At 49.5% G+C, this 12,958-nt stretch overlaps 1 protein-coding gene across 1 annotated transcript in view; it reads left to right on the top strand.

The window, feature by feature from the left end:
- LOC130332322 (protein sel-1 homolog 3-like) overlaps positions 1 to 12,958 on the top strand; it is a gene marked incomplete at its 3' end in the record, with an annotated part of 117,463 nt that overhangs the window by 83,661 nt on the left and 20,844 nt on the right. The window contains exons 14-18 of the mRNA XM_056553739.1: positions 2,234 to 2,374; positions 2,546 to 2,608; positions 4,709 to 4,882; positions 7,594 to 7,721; positions 8,141 to 8,224. Coding sequence (XP_056409714.1) covers positions 2,234 to 2,374; positions 2,546 to 2,608; positions 4,709 to 4,882; positions 7,594 to 7,721; positions 8,141 to 8,224 — 590 coding nt within the window. The remainder of the gene's footprint in view (positions 1 to 2,233; positions 2,375 to 2,545; positions 2,609 to 4,708; positions 4,883 to 7,593; positions 7,722 to 8,140; positions 8,225 to 12,958) is intronic.

The raw sequence follows: 12,958 nt of genomic DNA, 5'->3' as shown, positions 1-12,958 counted from the left end.
GTATAGCAGCACACTGACAGGTAACACGCGTATAGCAGCACACTGACAGGTAACACGCGTATAGCAGCACACTGACAGGTAACACGCGTATAGCAGCACACTGACAGGTAACAAGCATATGGTGGTGCGCACTGACAGGTAACACGTGTATAGCAGCACACCTGACAGGTAACACGTGTATAGCAGCACACCTGACAGGTAACACGCGTATAGCAGCACACCTGACAGGTAACACGCGTATAGCAGCACACTGACAGGTAACACGCGTATAGCAGCACACCTGACAGGTAACAAGCATATGGTGGTGTGCACTGACAGGTAACACGCGTATAGCAGCACACATGATAGGTAACACGCGTATAGCAGCACACTGACAGGTAACACGCGTATAGCAGCACACTGACAGGTAACACGCGTATAGCAGCACACCTGACAGGTAACACACGTATAGCAGCACACCTGACAGGTAACACGCGTATAGCAGCACACCTGACAGGTAACAAGCATATGGTGGTGTGCACTGACAGGTAACACGCGTATAGCAGCACACCTGACAGGTAACACGCGTATAGCAGCACACATGATAGGTAACACGCGTATAGCAGCACACTGACAGGTAACACGTGTATAGCAGCACACTGACAGGTAACACGCGTATAGCAGCATACCTGACAGGTAACACGCGTATAGCAGCAAACCTGACAGGTAACACGCGTATAGCAGCACATCTGACAGGTAATGCGCGTATAGCAGCACACTGACAGGTAACACGGTTATAGCAGTGCACACTGACAGGTAACACGCGTATAGCAGCACACCTGACAGGTAACACGCGTATAGCAGCACACCTGACAGGTAACACGCGTATAGCAGCACACCTGACAGGTAACACGTGTATAGCAGCACACCTGACAGGTAACACGTGTATAGCAGCACACCTGACAGGTAACACGCGTATAGCAGCACACCTGACAGGTAACACGCGTATAGCAGCAGACTGACAGGTAATACGCGTATAGCAGCACACTGACAGGTAACACGCGTATAGCAACACACTGACAGATAACAAGCATATGGTGGTGCGCACTGACAGGTAACACGCGTATAGCAGCCCAACTGACAGGTAACACGCGTATAGCAGTACACACCTGACAGGTAACACGCATATGGTGGTGCACACTGACAGGTAACAAGCATATGGTGATGCACACTGACAGGTAACATGCGTATAGCAGCACACTGACAGGTAACACGTGTATAGCAGCACACCTGACAGGTAACACGCGTATAGCAGCACACTGACAGGTAACACGTGTATAGCAGCACACTGACAGGTAACAAGCATATGGTGATGCACACTGACAGGTAACACGCATATGGTGATGCACACTGACAGGTAACAAGCATATGGCGGTGCAAACTGACAGGTAACACGTGTATAGTGGTGCACACTGACAGGTAAGGTGTATGGCGGTGCACACTAACAGGTAACACGTTTGTGGCGGTGCACACTGACAGGTAACGTTTATGGCGGTGCACACTGACAGGTAACGTTTATGGCGGTTCACACTGACAGGTAACGTTCATGGCGGTTCACACTGACAGGTAATGTTTATGGTGGTGCACACTGACAGGTAACATGTGTATATCGGTGCACACTGACAGGTAACGTTTATGGCGATGCACACTGACAGGTAACATGTTTATGGCGGTGCACACTGACAGGTAGCACATGTATGACGGTGCACACTGACAGATAACACGTGTATAGCAGTGCACACTGACAGGTAACACGTTTATGGCGGTGCACACTGACAGGTAACATGTGTGTAGCGATGTACACTGACAGGTAACGTGTTTATGGAGTTGCACACTGACAGGTAACGTGTTTATGGAGGTGCACACTGACAGGTAACGTGTTTATGGAGGTGCACACTGACAGGTAACACGTGTGTAGCGATGTACACTGACAGGTAACGTGTTTATGGAGGTGCACACTGACAGGTAACACGTGTGTAGCGATGTACACTGACAGGTAACGTGTTTATGGAGGTGCACACTGACAGGTAACACGTGTGTAGCGATGTACACTGACAGGTAACGTGTTTATGGAGGTGCACACTGACAGGTAACGTGTTTATGGAGGTGCACACTGACAGGTAATGTGTATGGCGGTTCACACCGACGTGACGTGTATGGCGGTTCACACTGACACTCTCTTATCTATCACCAGCAAGCCGTCAGCCGGATGCTCTTCTGGGGTCAGCAGGGAATCTCCTCCAATCCTGAGGTCGCTGTGAAGTTCTATGAAAAGGGGGCCCTGCAGATGAAAGACCCCGTGATGATGTACGACTATGGGGTGGTCTTACTACGAGTGAGTGCCAGCATTATTACCCGGTATAACATCAGTGTTAGTAACGAGCCCCTTATATGATTAGGAGCATTGAGTCTTGTGTTCTTCTCGCTCCTGATCCCCATTAATCGTCCATCACATTGCAGAGATTTTTCTTCTTCTGTCTCCATTGTTTTGTTTTTTCTATTTCAGGGTCAAGGAGTGAAGCAGAACGTCCCTAAGGCGTTGGAGTTCCTGAGGAAGTCAGCAGAGATGGTGAGAGTCCTCCTGAGAAACCCGCTGAGATTCATCATTGACCCACTGTCAAAGGAACGTCCTCATCCTGTAGGAAGATCCGACCTTCTCTGATTCTTTATAGTCACAAGTTTTATGGTGGCCCTAAGGGGTACAATGTGGCCCTCAGAACTGGTTTTATACTCCTGATCTGATGGACACTTTACATACATGGGAGGGATGGCGGGAAAGCAGACAATGGGGAGGGAGGGATGGCGGGAGGGCAGACAATGGGGAGAGAGGGATGGCGGGAGGGCAGACAATAGAGAGAGAGGGATGGCGGGAGGGCAGACAATAGAGAGGGAGGGAAGGCGGGAGGGCAGACAATAGAGAGGCAGGGATGGCGGTAGGGCAGACAATAGAGAGGGAGGGAAGGCGGGAGGGCAGACAATAGAGAGAGAGGGATGGCGGGTGGGCAGACAATGGGGAGGGAGGGATGGCGGGTGGGCAGGCAATGGTGAGAGAGGGATGGCGGGTGGGCAGGCAATGGGGAGAGAGGGATGGCGGGAGGGCAGGCAATGGGGAGAGAGAGATGGCGGGAGGGCAGAAAATAGGGAGAGAGGGATGGCGGGAGGGCAAAAAATAGGGAGAGAGGGATGGCGGGAGGGCAGACAATGGGGAGGGCAGACAATGGGGAGGACAGACAATGGGGAGGAGGGATGGCGGGAGGGCAGACAATGGGGAGGAGGGATGGTGGGAGGGCAGACAATGGGGAGGGCAGACAATGGGGAGGACAGACAATGGGGAGGAGGGATGGCGGGAGGGCAGACAATGGGGAGGAGGGATGGTGGGAGGGCAGACAATGGGGAGGGCAGACAATGGGGAGGAGGGATGGCGGGAGGGCAGACAATGGGGAGGGCAGAAAGGGAGACAATGGGGAGAAAGTGAGGGGAGACAATGGGGAGATGTCAGATATTTGCTGAAATCTGGAGCACAGAGATCTGAGCATTGGCTGAAGGTGGTCTACATGCCAGAGTTGTGTTGAAGCCTACTAACCGATCATCAGTCAGCCAGCAAACCAACCATACAGTCAACCAATCAGCCAACCCATCTACATAATGTGTATCCAGCAAACCAACCATACAGTCAACCAATCAACCAATCCATCTACATAATGTGTATCCAGCAAACCAACCATACAGTCAACCAATCAACCAATCCATCTACATAATGTGTATCCAGCAAACCAACCAACAGCCAGTAAGCAAACCAACCAACTAGGCATCCAGTCAAAGCCAACCGTATAACCCACCCAGCCAAACAACCAATGAACCCACCAACCATCCATATGGCCAACCATCAGTTAACCACAGCCCTTTTACCTATAGTGAGCGATTGCAATTGACTTCCGTTTTCTGCTGACTACAGTCGGTCATCAGGCCACACAACAGTCGGTGGTCAGAAGCGATCAGATCGGCTCGAGTTGCCCATAAACTGGAGATTTCGGGTGGCTGAGCCTTATTCGCAGTTGGTCTTTGTCCTGGTCATCAGTAGCAGATAGGACCTTCAAAATGTCAGGCAAAAAAGGCTTTAAATTTCAAAAAAAAAAGTCAAGAAACAACAATGAAGACCCAAAACCTTCCAAATTAGTCAATATGGATCATATGGGAATATACAGGGAAAAGAGAACAAGGGGCGATATACCGTACAACAAAGAGGGTCGACACATATACATTGTCATATATCCATAGAGTAACCACTGACGAATGGGACTTATCTGAAGGAGATTCCTACGGTACTCAATCAGTGTTTGGCGGACTTTAAAGGGGTACTCCACTCTACTACATTTTATTCCAAACGCTGGCTGCGGGGGTCGGATGTCACGCCACGGCCCCCTCAATGCAAGTCTATGGGAGGGGGCGTGCCGCCCCCTCCCATAGACTTGCATTGAGGGGGCCGTGGCGTGACATCACGAGAGGGCGTGGCCGTGACATCACAACCGCCGCAGCCCAGACAGTGGAGTACCCCTTTAAGTGGTCGTAAAATCTGTCATCATTGGTGACAAAAAACCTCCAGGATATAGACGTGACCTCATGTATAAATCCCAGTAGATATTTCCATGACGTTTCTGTTGTCTTACAGGACTTTGTTCCGGCGCTGAACAGCCTGGGCTGGTACTACGAGCAGTATGAGAAGGATTACCACAAGGCCGTGGAGTACTGGGAGAAAGCCGACGAACTTGGAAACCCCGAGGCTCCATTCAACCTGGGAATCCTGCACTATCATGGGCTGATCCCTGGACAACCCAAGAACCACGTGAGTAATGGACACAAAGCCCCAAAAAACGATATCGAACCAAGGCCCCAAAAACCACGTGAGTAATGGACCCAAAGCCCCAAAAAACGATATCGAACCAAGGCCCAGTAAGGTGTAAACTAACAAACACCCTTAAAGGGGTACTCTGGTGGAAAACCTTTTATTTTAAAAATCAACTGGTGCCAGAAAGTTAAACAGATTTGTAAATTACTTCTATTAAAAAAAAATCTTAATCCTTCCAGTACTTATTAGCTGCTGAATACTACAGAGAACATTTTTTTCTTTTTGGAACACCACAGAGCTCTCTGCCGACATCATGACCACAGTGCTCTCTGCTGACCTCTGCTGTCCATTTTAAGAACTGTCCAGAGTAGGAGAAAATCCCCATAGCAAACAATATGCTGCTCTGGACAGTTCCTAAAATGGACAGAGATGTCAGCAGAGAGCACTGTGCTCGTGATGTCAGCAGAGAGCTCTTGTGTTCCATAAAGAAAATAATTTTCTCTGTAGTATTCAGCAGCTAAAAAGTACTGGAAGGATTAAGATTTTTTTTTTAGTAGAAGTCATTTACAAATCTGTTTAACTTTCTGGCACCAGTTGATCTTAAAAAAATACGTTTTCCACCGGAGAACCCCTTTAACTGCTATGAGGGTGTATTATACCCTAGAACAGTGTTCTTGAACCTGCGGACCTCCAGATGTTGCAAAACTACAACTCCCAGCATGCCCGGACATTCGAGCGATGAACTTCCAGATGCTGCGAGCGGAGCTCCGAAAGGCAGGGCAGCGGACAACCCTTTTTACCCTAATCTTAAATACCACCACTAACCCATGTCAGAGCAATATGCAAAAAAAAAAAAAAAAGTCCCAACGTGTTTCTGTAAACAGTCACATCTGCTTCCTCAGGGGACAAAGAAACAGATGGTGGAATGGTGAATTAGACAAAAACCATAAGGGTACAAGGTATGTATGATTATCCCATCACGTGTTATCCCTTATACCAGTGGTCTTCAACCTGCGGACCTCCAGATGTTGCAAAACTACAACTCCCAGCATGCCCGGACATTCGGAGCAATGAACTTCCAGATGCTGCGAGCGGAGCTCCGAAAGGCAGGGCAGCGGACAACCCCTTTAACCCTAATCTTAAATACCACCACTAACCCATGTCAGAGCAATATGCAAAAAAAAAAAAAGTCCCAACGTGTTTCTGTAAACAGTCACATCTGCTTCCTCAGGGGACAAAGAAACAGATGGTGGAATGGTGAATTAGACAAAAACCATAAGGGTACAAGGTATGTATGATTATCCCATCACGTGTTATCCCTTATACCTGTGGTCTTCAACCTGCGGACCTCCAGATGTTGCAAAACTACAACTCCCAGCATGCCCGGACATTCGGAGCAATGAACTTCCAGATGCTGCGAGCGGAGCTCCGAAAGGCAGGGCAGCGGACAACCCCTTTTACCCTAATCTTAAATACCACCACTAACCCATGTCAGAGCAATATGCAAAAAAAAAAAAAAAGTCCCAACGTGTTTCTGTAAACAGTCACATCTGCTTCCTCAGGGGACAAAGAAACAGATGGTGGAATGGTGAATTAGACAAAAACCATAAGGGTACAAGGTATGTATGATTATCCCATCACGTGTTATCCCTTATACCAGTGGTCTTCAACCTGCGGACCTCCAGATGTTGCAAAACTACAACTCCCAGCATGCCCGGACATTCGGAGCAATGAACTTCCAGATGCTGCGAGCGGAGCTCCGAAAGGCAGGGCAGCGGACAACCCCTTTAACCCTAATCTTAAATACCACCACTAACCCATGTCAGAGCAATATGCAAAAAAAATAATAAAAAAAAAGGCCCAACGTGTTTCTGTAAACAGTGACATCTGCTTCCTCAGGGGACAAAGAAACAGATGGTGGAATGGTGAATTAGACAAAAACCATAAGGGTACAAGGTATTAATGATTATCCCATCACGTGTTATCCCTTATACCAGTGGTCTTCAACCTGCGGACCTCCAGATGTTGCAAAACTACAACTCCCAGCATGCCCGGACATTCGGAGCGATGAACTTCCAGATGCTGCGAGCGGAGCTCCGAAAGGCAGGGCAGCGGACAACCCCTTTAACCCTAATCTTAAATACCACCACTAACCCATGTCAGAGCAATATGCAAAAAAAAAAAAAAAAAAAAAAAAGTCCCAACGTGTTTCTGTAAACAGTCACATCTGCTTCCTCAGGGGACAAAGAAACAGATAATGGAATGGTGAATTAGACAAAAACCATAAGGGTACAAGGTATGTATGATTATCCCATCACGTGTTATCCCTTATACCAGTGGTCTTCAACCTGCGGACCTCCAGATGTTGCAAAACTACAACTCCCAGCATGCCCGGACAGCCAACGGCTGTCCGGGCATGCTGGGAGTTGTAGTTTTGCAACATCTGGAGGTCCGCAGGTTGAAGACCACTGCCTTATACTGACAGAGGGATGTGCTGAAGATGAGAAGAGAAGAACGAACTTCTATTAAATTTAGTACAAAAACAGTAGATTAAAGTATAAATAATAATAATAATAATAATATGGAGTCGCTCTGTAAATGATCTGTCGGCCTCATGATGTGTAGGATTCCTGTAGACGTCTTTCTCAGCAGTTGTCTTATTGTTTATGGGACTTGTGAGAACTTTCTAGAATTCCTTCTTTGTCCAGTCCGCAGCCTACTTCTACTACCTGCGCTCCGCCCTCCGAGGCCATGTTGATGCCGCTGTGCACCTTTCCTCCTTCTGGATAGAGGGTCTTCCGGGGGTCGTGGGTCGGCTGCCCTATGACGCGATGATGTAAGTATGATCCTTCATGATGGAGCTTAGTCCCTCCAGTCAGGATGGTCCCTGTTATTACTGAGGACCCCCTAAGTATCTTCTCATTGATCCTCATCTCAAACTGATGTAGGGCACAGACCGGGACCCCATGACCCTTCACCCAATCACAGCATGGAAAGCTCCTTCCCTGATTGGTTGACGTGGACGGCAGTAACTTGGTTCCCAAGCTGTGATTGGCCGATTGGCTGTGAGAATAACCAGGGTCACCCCATTGCCAGTGACGTGGTTTTAGGATTTATCCATCTCCAATGGGAATGATCTCCCAAATATTGTAATGTATGGGGAGGGTCCTCAACGTTCCCAAGTGGTCCCCACCATCAATAATGGATCCGATTGTCATCAACCAAACCAATCTATATTCCTTCTCATTCCTTCAGGTGGACTAAATGGGTGGGAGAGCAGAACGGATACCTGGGGTCTACACTGCGGAAAGCTCTGGATAGTTACCTGCAGAACTCCTGGTGAGAGTCCGCCATCAGATTGTATAAGATATTGGACCGTGTTCATACTGTGCAGATGGGATTTATGTCTTTATAAACTAATAGGGCAGCGACAATACAATGGGAATCTAAGGGAAATATCAATAGAGCCTTAGGGGGATAGATGTGACCTGTAATGTCTATACACCAGGGATAGAGGAACCACAAGACACCAGGGATAGAGGAACCACAAGACACCAGGGATAGAGGAACCACAAGACACCAGGGATAGAGGAACCACAAGACACCAGGGATAGAGGAACCACAAGACACCAAGGATAGAGGAACCACAAGACACCGGGGATAGAGGAACCACAAGACACCAGGGATAGAGGAACCACAAGACACCAGGGATAGAGGAACCACAAGACACCAGGGATAGAGGAACCACAAGACACCAAGGATAGAGGAACCACAAGACACCGGGGATAGAGGAACCACAAGACACCAGGGATAGAGGAACCACAAAACACCAGGGATAGAGGAACCACAAGACACCGGGGATAGAGGAACCACAAGACACCAGGGATAGAGGAACCACAAGACACCAAGGATAGAGGAACCACAAGACACCAGGGATAGAGGAACCACAAGACACCAGGGATAGAGGAACCACAAGACACCAGGGATAGAGGAACCACAAGACACCAGGGATAGAGGAACCACAAGACACCAAGGATAGAGGAACCACAAGACACCGGGGATAGAGGAACCACAAGACACCAGGGATAGAGGAACCACAAGACACCAAGGATAGAGGAACCACAAGACACCAGGGATAGAGGAACCACAAGACACCAGGGATAGAGGAACCATAAGACACCGGGGATAGAGGAACCACAAGACACCAGGGATAGAGGAACCACAAGACACCAAGGATAGAGGAACAACAACCACAAGACACCAGGGATAGAGGAACCACAAGACACCAGGGATAGAGGAACCACAAGACACCAGGGATAGAGGAACCAAACCCACAAGACACCAGGGATAGAGGAACCACAAGACACCAGGGATAGAGGAACCACAAGACACCAGGGATAGAGGAACCACAAGACACCGGGGATAGAGGAACCACAAGACACCGGGGATAGAGGAACCACAAGACACCAGGGATAGAGGAACCACAAGACACCAGGGATAGAGGAACCACAAGACACCAGGGATAGAGGAACCACAAGACACCAGGAATAGAGGAACCACAAGACACCAGGGATAGAGGAACCACAAGACACCAGGGATAGAGGAACCACAAGACACCAGGGATAGAGGAACCAAACCCACAAGACACCAGGGATAGAGGAACCACAAGACACCAGGGATAGAGGAACCACAAGACACCAGGGATAGAGGAACCACAAGACACCGGGGATAGAGGAACCACAAGACACCGGGGATAGAGGAACCACAAGACACCAGGGATAGAGGAACCACAAGACACCAGGGATAGAGGAACCACAAGACACCAGGGATAGAGGAACCACAAGACACCAGGAATAGAGGAACCACAAGACACCAGGGATAGAGGAACCACAAGACACCAGGGATAGAGGAACCACAAGACACCAGGGATAGAGGAACCAAACCCACAAGACACCAGGGATAGAGGAACCACAAGACAACAGGGATAGAGGAACCACAAGACACCAGGGATAGAGGAACCACAAGACACCAGGGATAGAGGAACCACAAGATACCAGGGATAGAGGAACCACAAGACACCAGGGATAGAGGAACCACAAGACACCGGGGATAGAGGAACCACAAGACACCGGGGATAGAGGAACCACAAGACACCAGGGATAGAGGAACCACAAGACACCAGGGATAGAGGAACCACAAGACACCAGGGATAGAGGAACCACAAGACACCAGGGATAGAGGAACCACAAGACACCGGGGATAGAGGAACCACAAGACACCAGGGATAGAGGAACCAAACCCACAAGACACCAGGGATAGAGGAACCACAAGACACCAGGGATAGAGGAACCACAAGACACCAGGGATAGAGGAACCAAACCCACAAGACACCAGGGATAGAGGAACCACAAGACACCAGGGATAGAGGAACCACAAGACACCAGGGATAGAGGAACCACAAGACACCGGGGATAGAGGAACCACAAGACACCGGGGATAGAGGAACCAAAAGACACCAGGGATAGAGGAACCACAAGACACCAGGGATAGAGGAACCACAAGACACCAGGGATAGAGGAACCACAAGACACCAGGAATAGAGGAACCACAAGACACCAGGGATAGAGGAACCACAAGACACCAGGGATAGAGGAACCACAATACACCAGGGATAGAGGAACCAAACCCACAAGACACCAGGGATAGAGGAACCACAAGACACCAGGGATAGAGGAACCACAAGACACCAGGGATAGAGGAACCACAAGACACCAGGGATAGAGGAACCACAAGATACCAGGGATAGAGGAACCACAAGACACCAGGGATAGAGGAACCACAAGACACCGGGGATAGAGGAACCACAAGACACCGGGGATAGAGGAACCACAAGACACCAGGGATAGAGGAACCACAAGACACCAAGGATAGAGGAACCACAAGACACCAGGGATAGAGGAACCACAAGACACCAGGGATAGAGGAACCACAAGACACCAGGGATAGAGGAACCACAAGACACCAGGGATAGAGGAACCACAAGACACCAGGGATAGAGGAACCACAAGACACCAGGAATAGAGGAACCACAAGACACCAGGGATAGAGGAACCAAAAGACACCAGGGATAGAGGAACCACAAGACAACAGGGATAGAGGAACCACAAGACACCAGGGATAGAGGAACCACAAGACACCAGGGATAGAGGAACCACAAGATACCAGGGATAGAGGAACCACAAGACACCAGGGATAGAGGAACCACAAGACACCGGGGATAGAGGAACCACAAGACACCGGGGATAGAGGAACCACAAGACACCAGGGATAGAGGAACCACAAGACACCAGGGATAGAGGAACCACAAGACACCAGGGATAGAGGAACCACAAGACACCAGGGATAGAGGAACCACAAGACACCGGGGATAGAGGAACCACAAGACACCAGGGATAGAGGAACCAAACCCACAAGACACCAGGGATAGAGGAACCACAAGACACCAGGGATAGAGGAACCACAAGACACCAGGGATAGAGGAACCAAACCCACAAGACACCAGGGATAGAGGAACCACAAGACACCAGGGATAGAGGAACCACAAGACACCAGGGATAGAGGAACCACAAGACACCGGGGATAGAGGAACCACAAGACACCGGGGATAGAGGAACCAAAAGACACCAGGGATAGAGGAACCACAAGACACCAGGGATAGAGGAACCACAAGACACCAGGGATAGAGGAACCACAAGACACCAGGAATAGAGGAACCACAAGACACCAGGGATAGAGGAACCACAAGACACCAGGGATAGAGGAACCACAATACACCAGGGATAGAGGAACCAAACCCACAAGACACCAGGGATAGAGGAACCACAAGACACCAGGGATAGAGGAACCACAAGACACCAGGGATAGAGGAACCACAAGACACCAGGGATAGAGGAACCACAAGATACCAGGGATAGAGGAACCACAAGACACCAGGGATAGAGGAACCACAAGACACCGGGGATAGAGGAACCACAAGACACCGGGGATAGAGGAACCACAAGACACCAGGGATAGAGGAACCACAAGACACCAAGGATAGAGGAACCACAAGACACCAGGGATAGAGGAACCACAAGACACCAGGGATAGAGGAACCACAAGACACCAGGGATAGAGGAACCACAAGACACCAGGGATAGAGGAACCACAAGACACCAGGGATAGAGGAACCACAAGACACCAGGAATAGAGGAACCACAAGACACCAGGGATAGAGGAACCAAAAGACACCAGGGATAGAGGAACCACAAAACACCAGGGATAGAGGAACCACAAGACACCAGGGATAGAGGAACCACAAGACACCGGGGATAGAGGAACCACAAGACACCGGGGATAGAGGAACCACAAGACACCGGGGATAGAGGAACCACAAGACACCAGGGATAGAGGAACCACAAAACACCAGGGATAGAGGAACCACAAGACACCAGGGATAGAGGAACCACAAGACACCAGGGATAGAGGAACCACAAGACACCGGGGATAGAGGAACCACAAGACACCGGGGATAGAGGAACCACAAGACACCGGGGATAGAGGAACCACAAGACACCGGGGATAGAGGAACCACAAGACACCGGGGATAGAGGAACCACAAGACACCAGGGATAGAGGAACCACAAGACACCAGGGATAGAGGAACCACAAGACACCAAGGATAGAGGAACCACAACCACAAGACACCAGGGATAGAGGAACCACAAGACACCAGGGATAGAGGAACCACAAGACACCAAGGATAGAGGAACCACAAGACACCAGGGATAGAGGAACCATAAGACACCAAGGATAGAGGAACCACAAGACACCGGGGATAGAGGAACCACAAGACACCGGGGATAGAGGAACCACAAGACACCAGGGATAGAGGAACCACAAGACACCAAGGATAGAGGAACAACAACCACAAGACACCAGGGATAGAGGAACCACAAGACACCAGGGATAGAGGAACCACAAGACACCAAGGATAGAGGAACCACAAGACACCAGGGAAAGAGGACCACAAGA

Source organism: Hyla sarda, unplaced genomic scaffold (genome assembly GCF_029499605.1).
Source record: "Hyla sarda isolate aHylSar1 unplaced genomic scaffold, aHylSar1.hap1 scaffold_375, whole genome shotgun sequence".
In the NCBI taxonomy this organism is placed as follows: Eukaryota; Metazoa; Chordata; class Amphibia; order Anura; family Hylidae; genus Hyla; species Hyla sarda.
The sequence above is the reverse complement of the archived record's forward strand: the minus strand, read 5'-3'. Positions and strand labels throughout refer to the sequence as shown.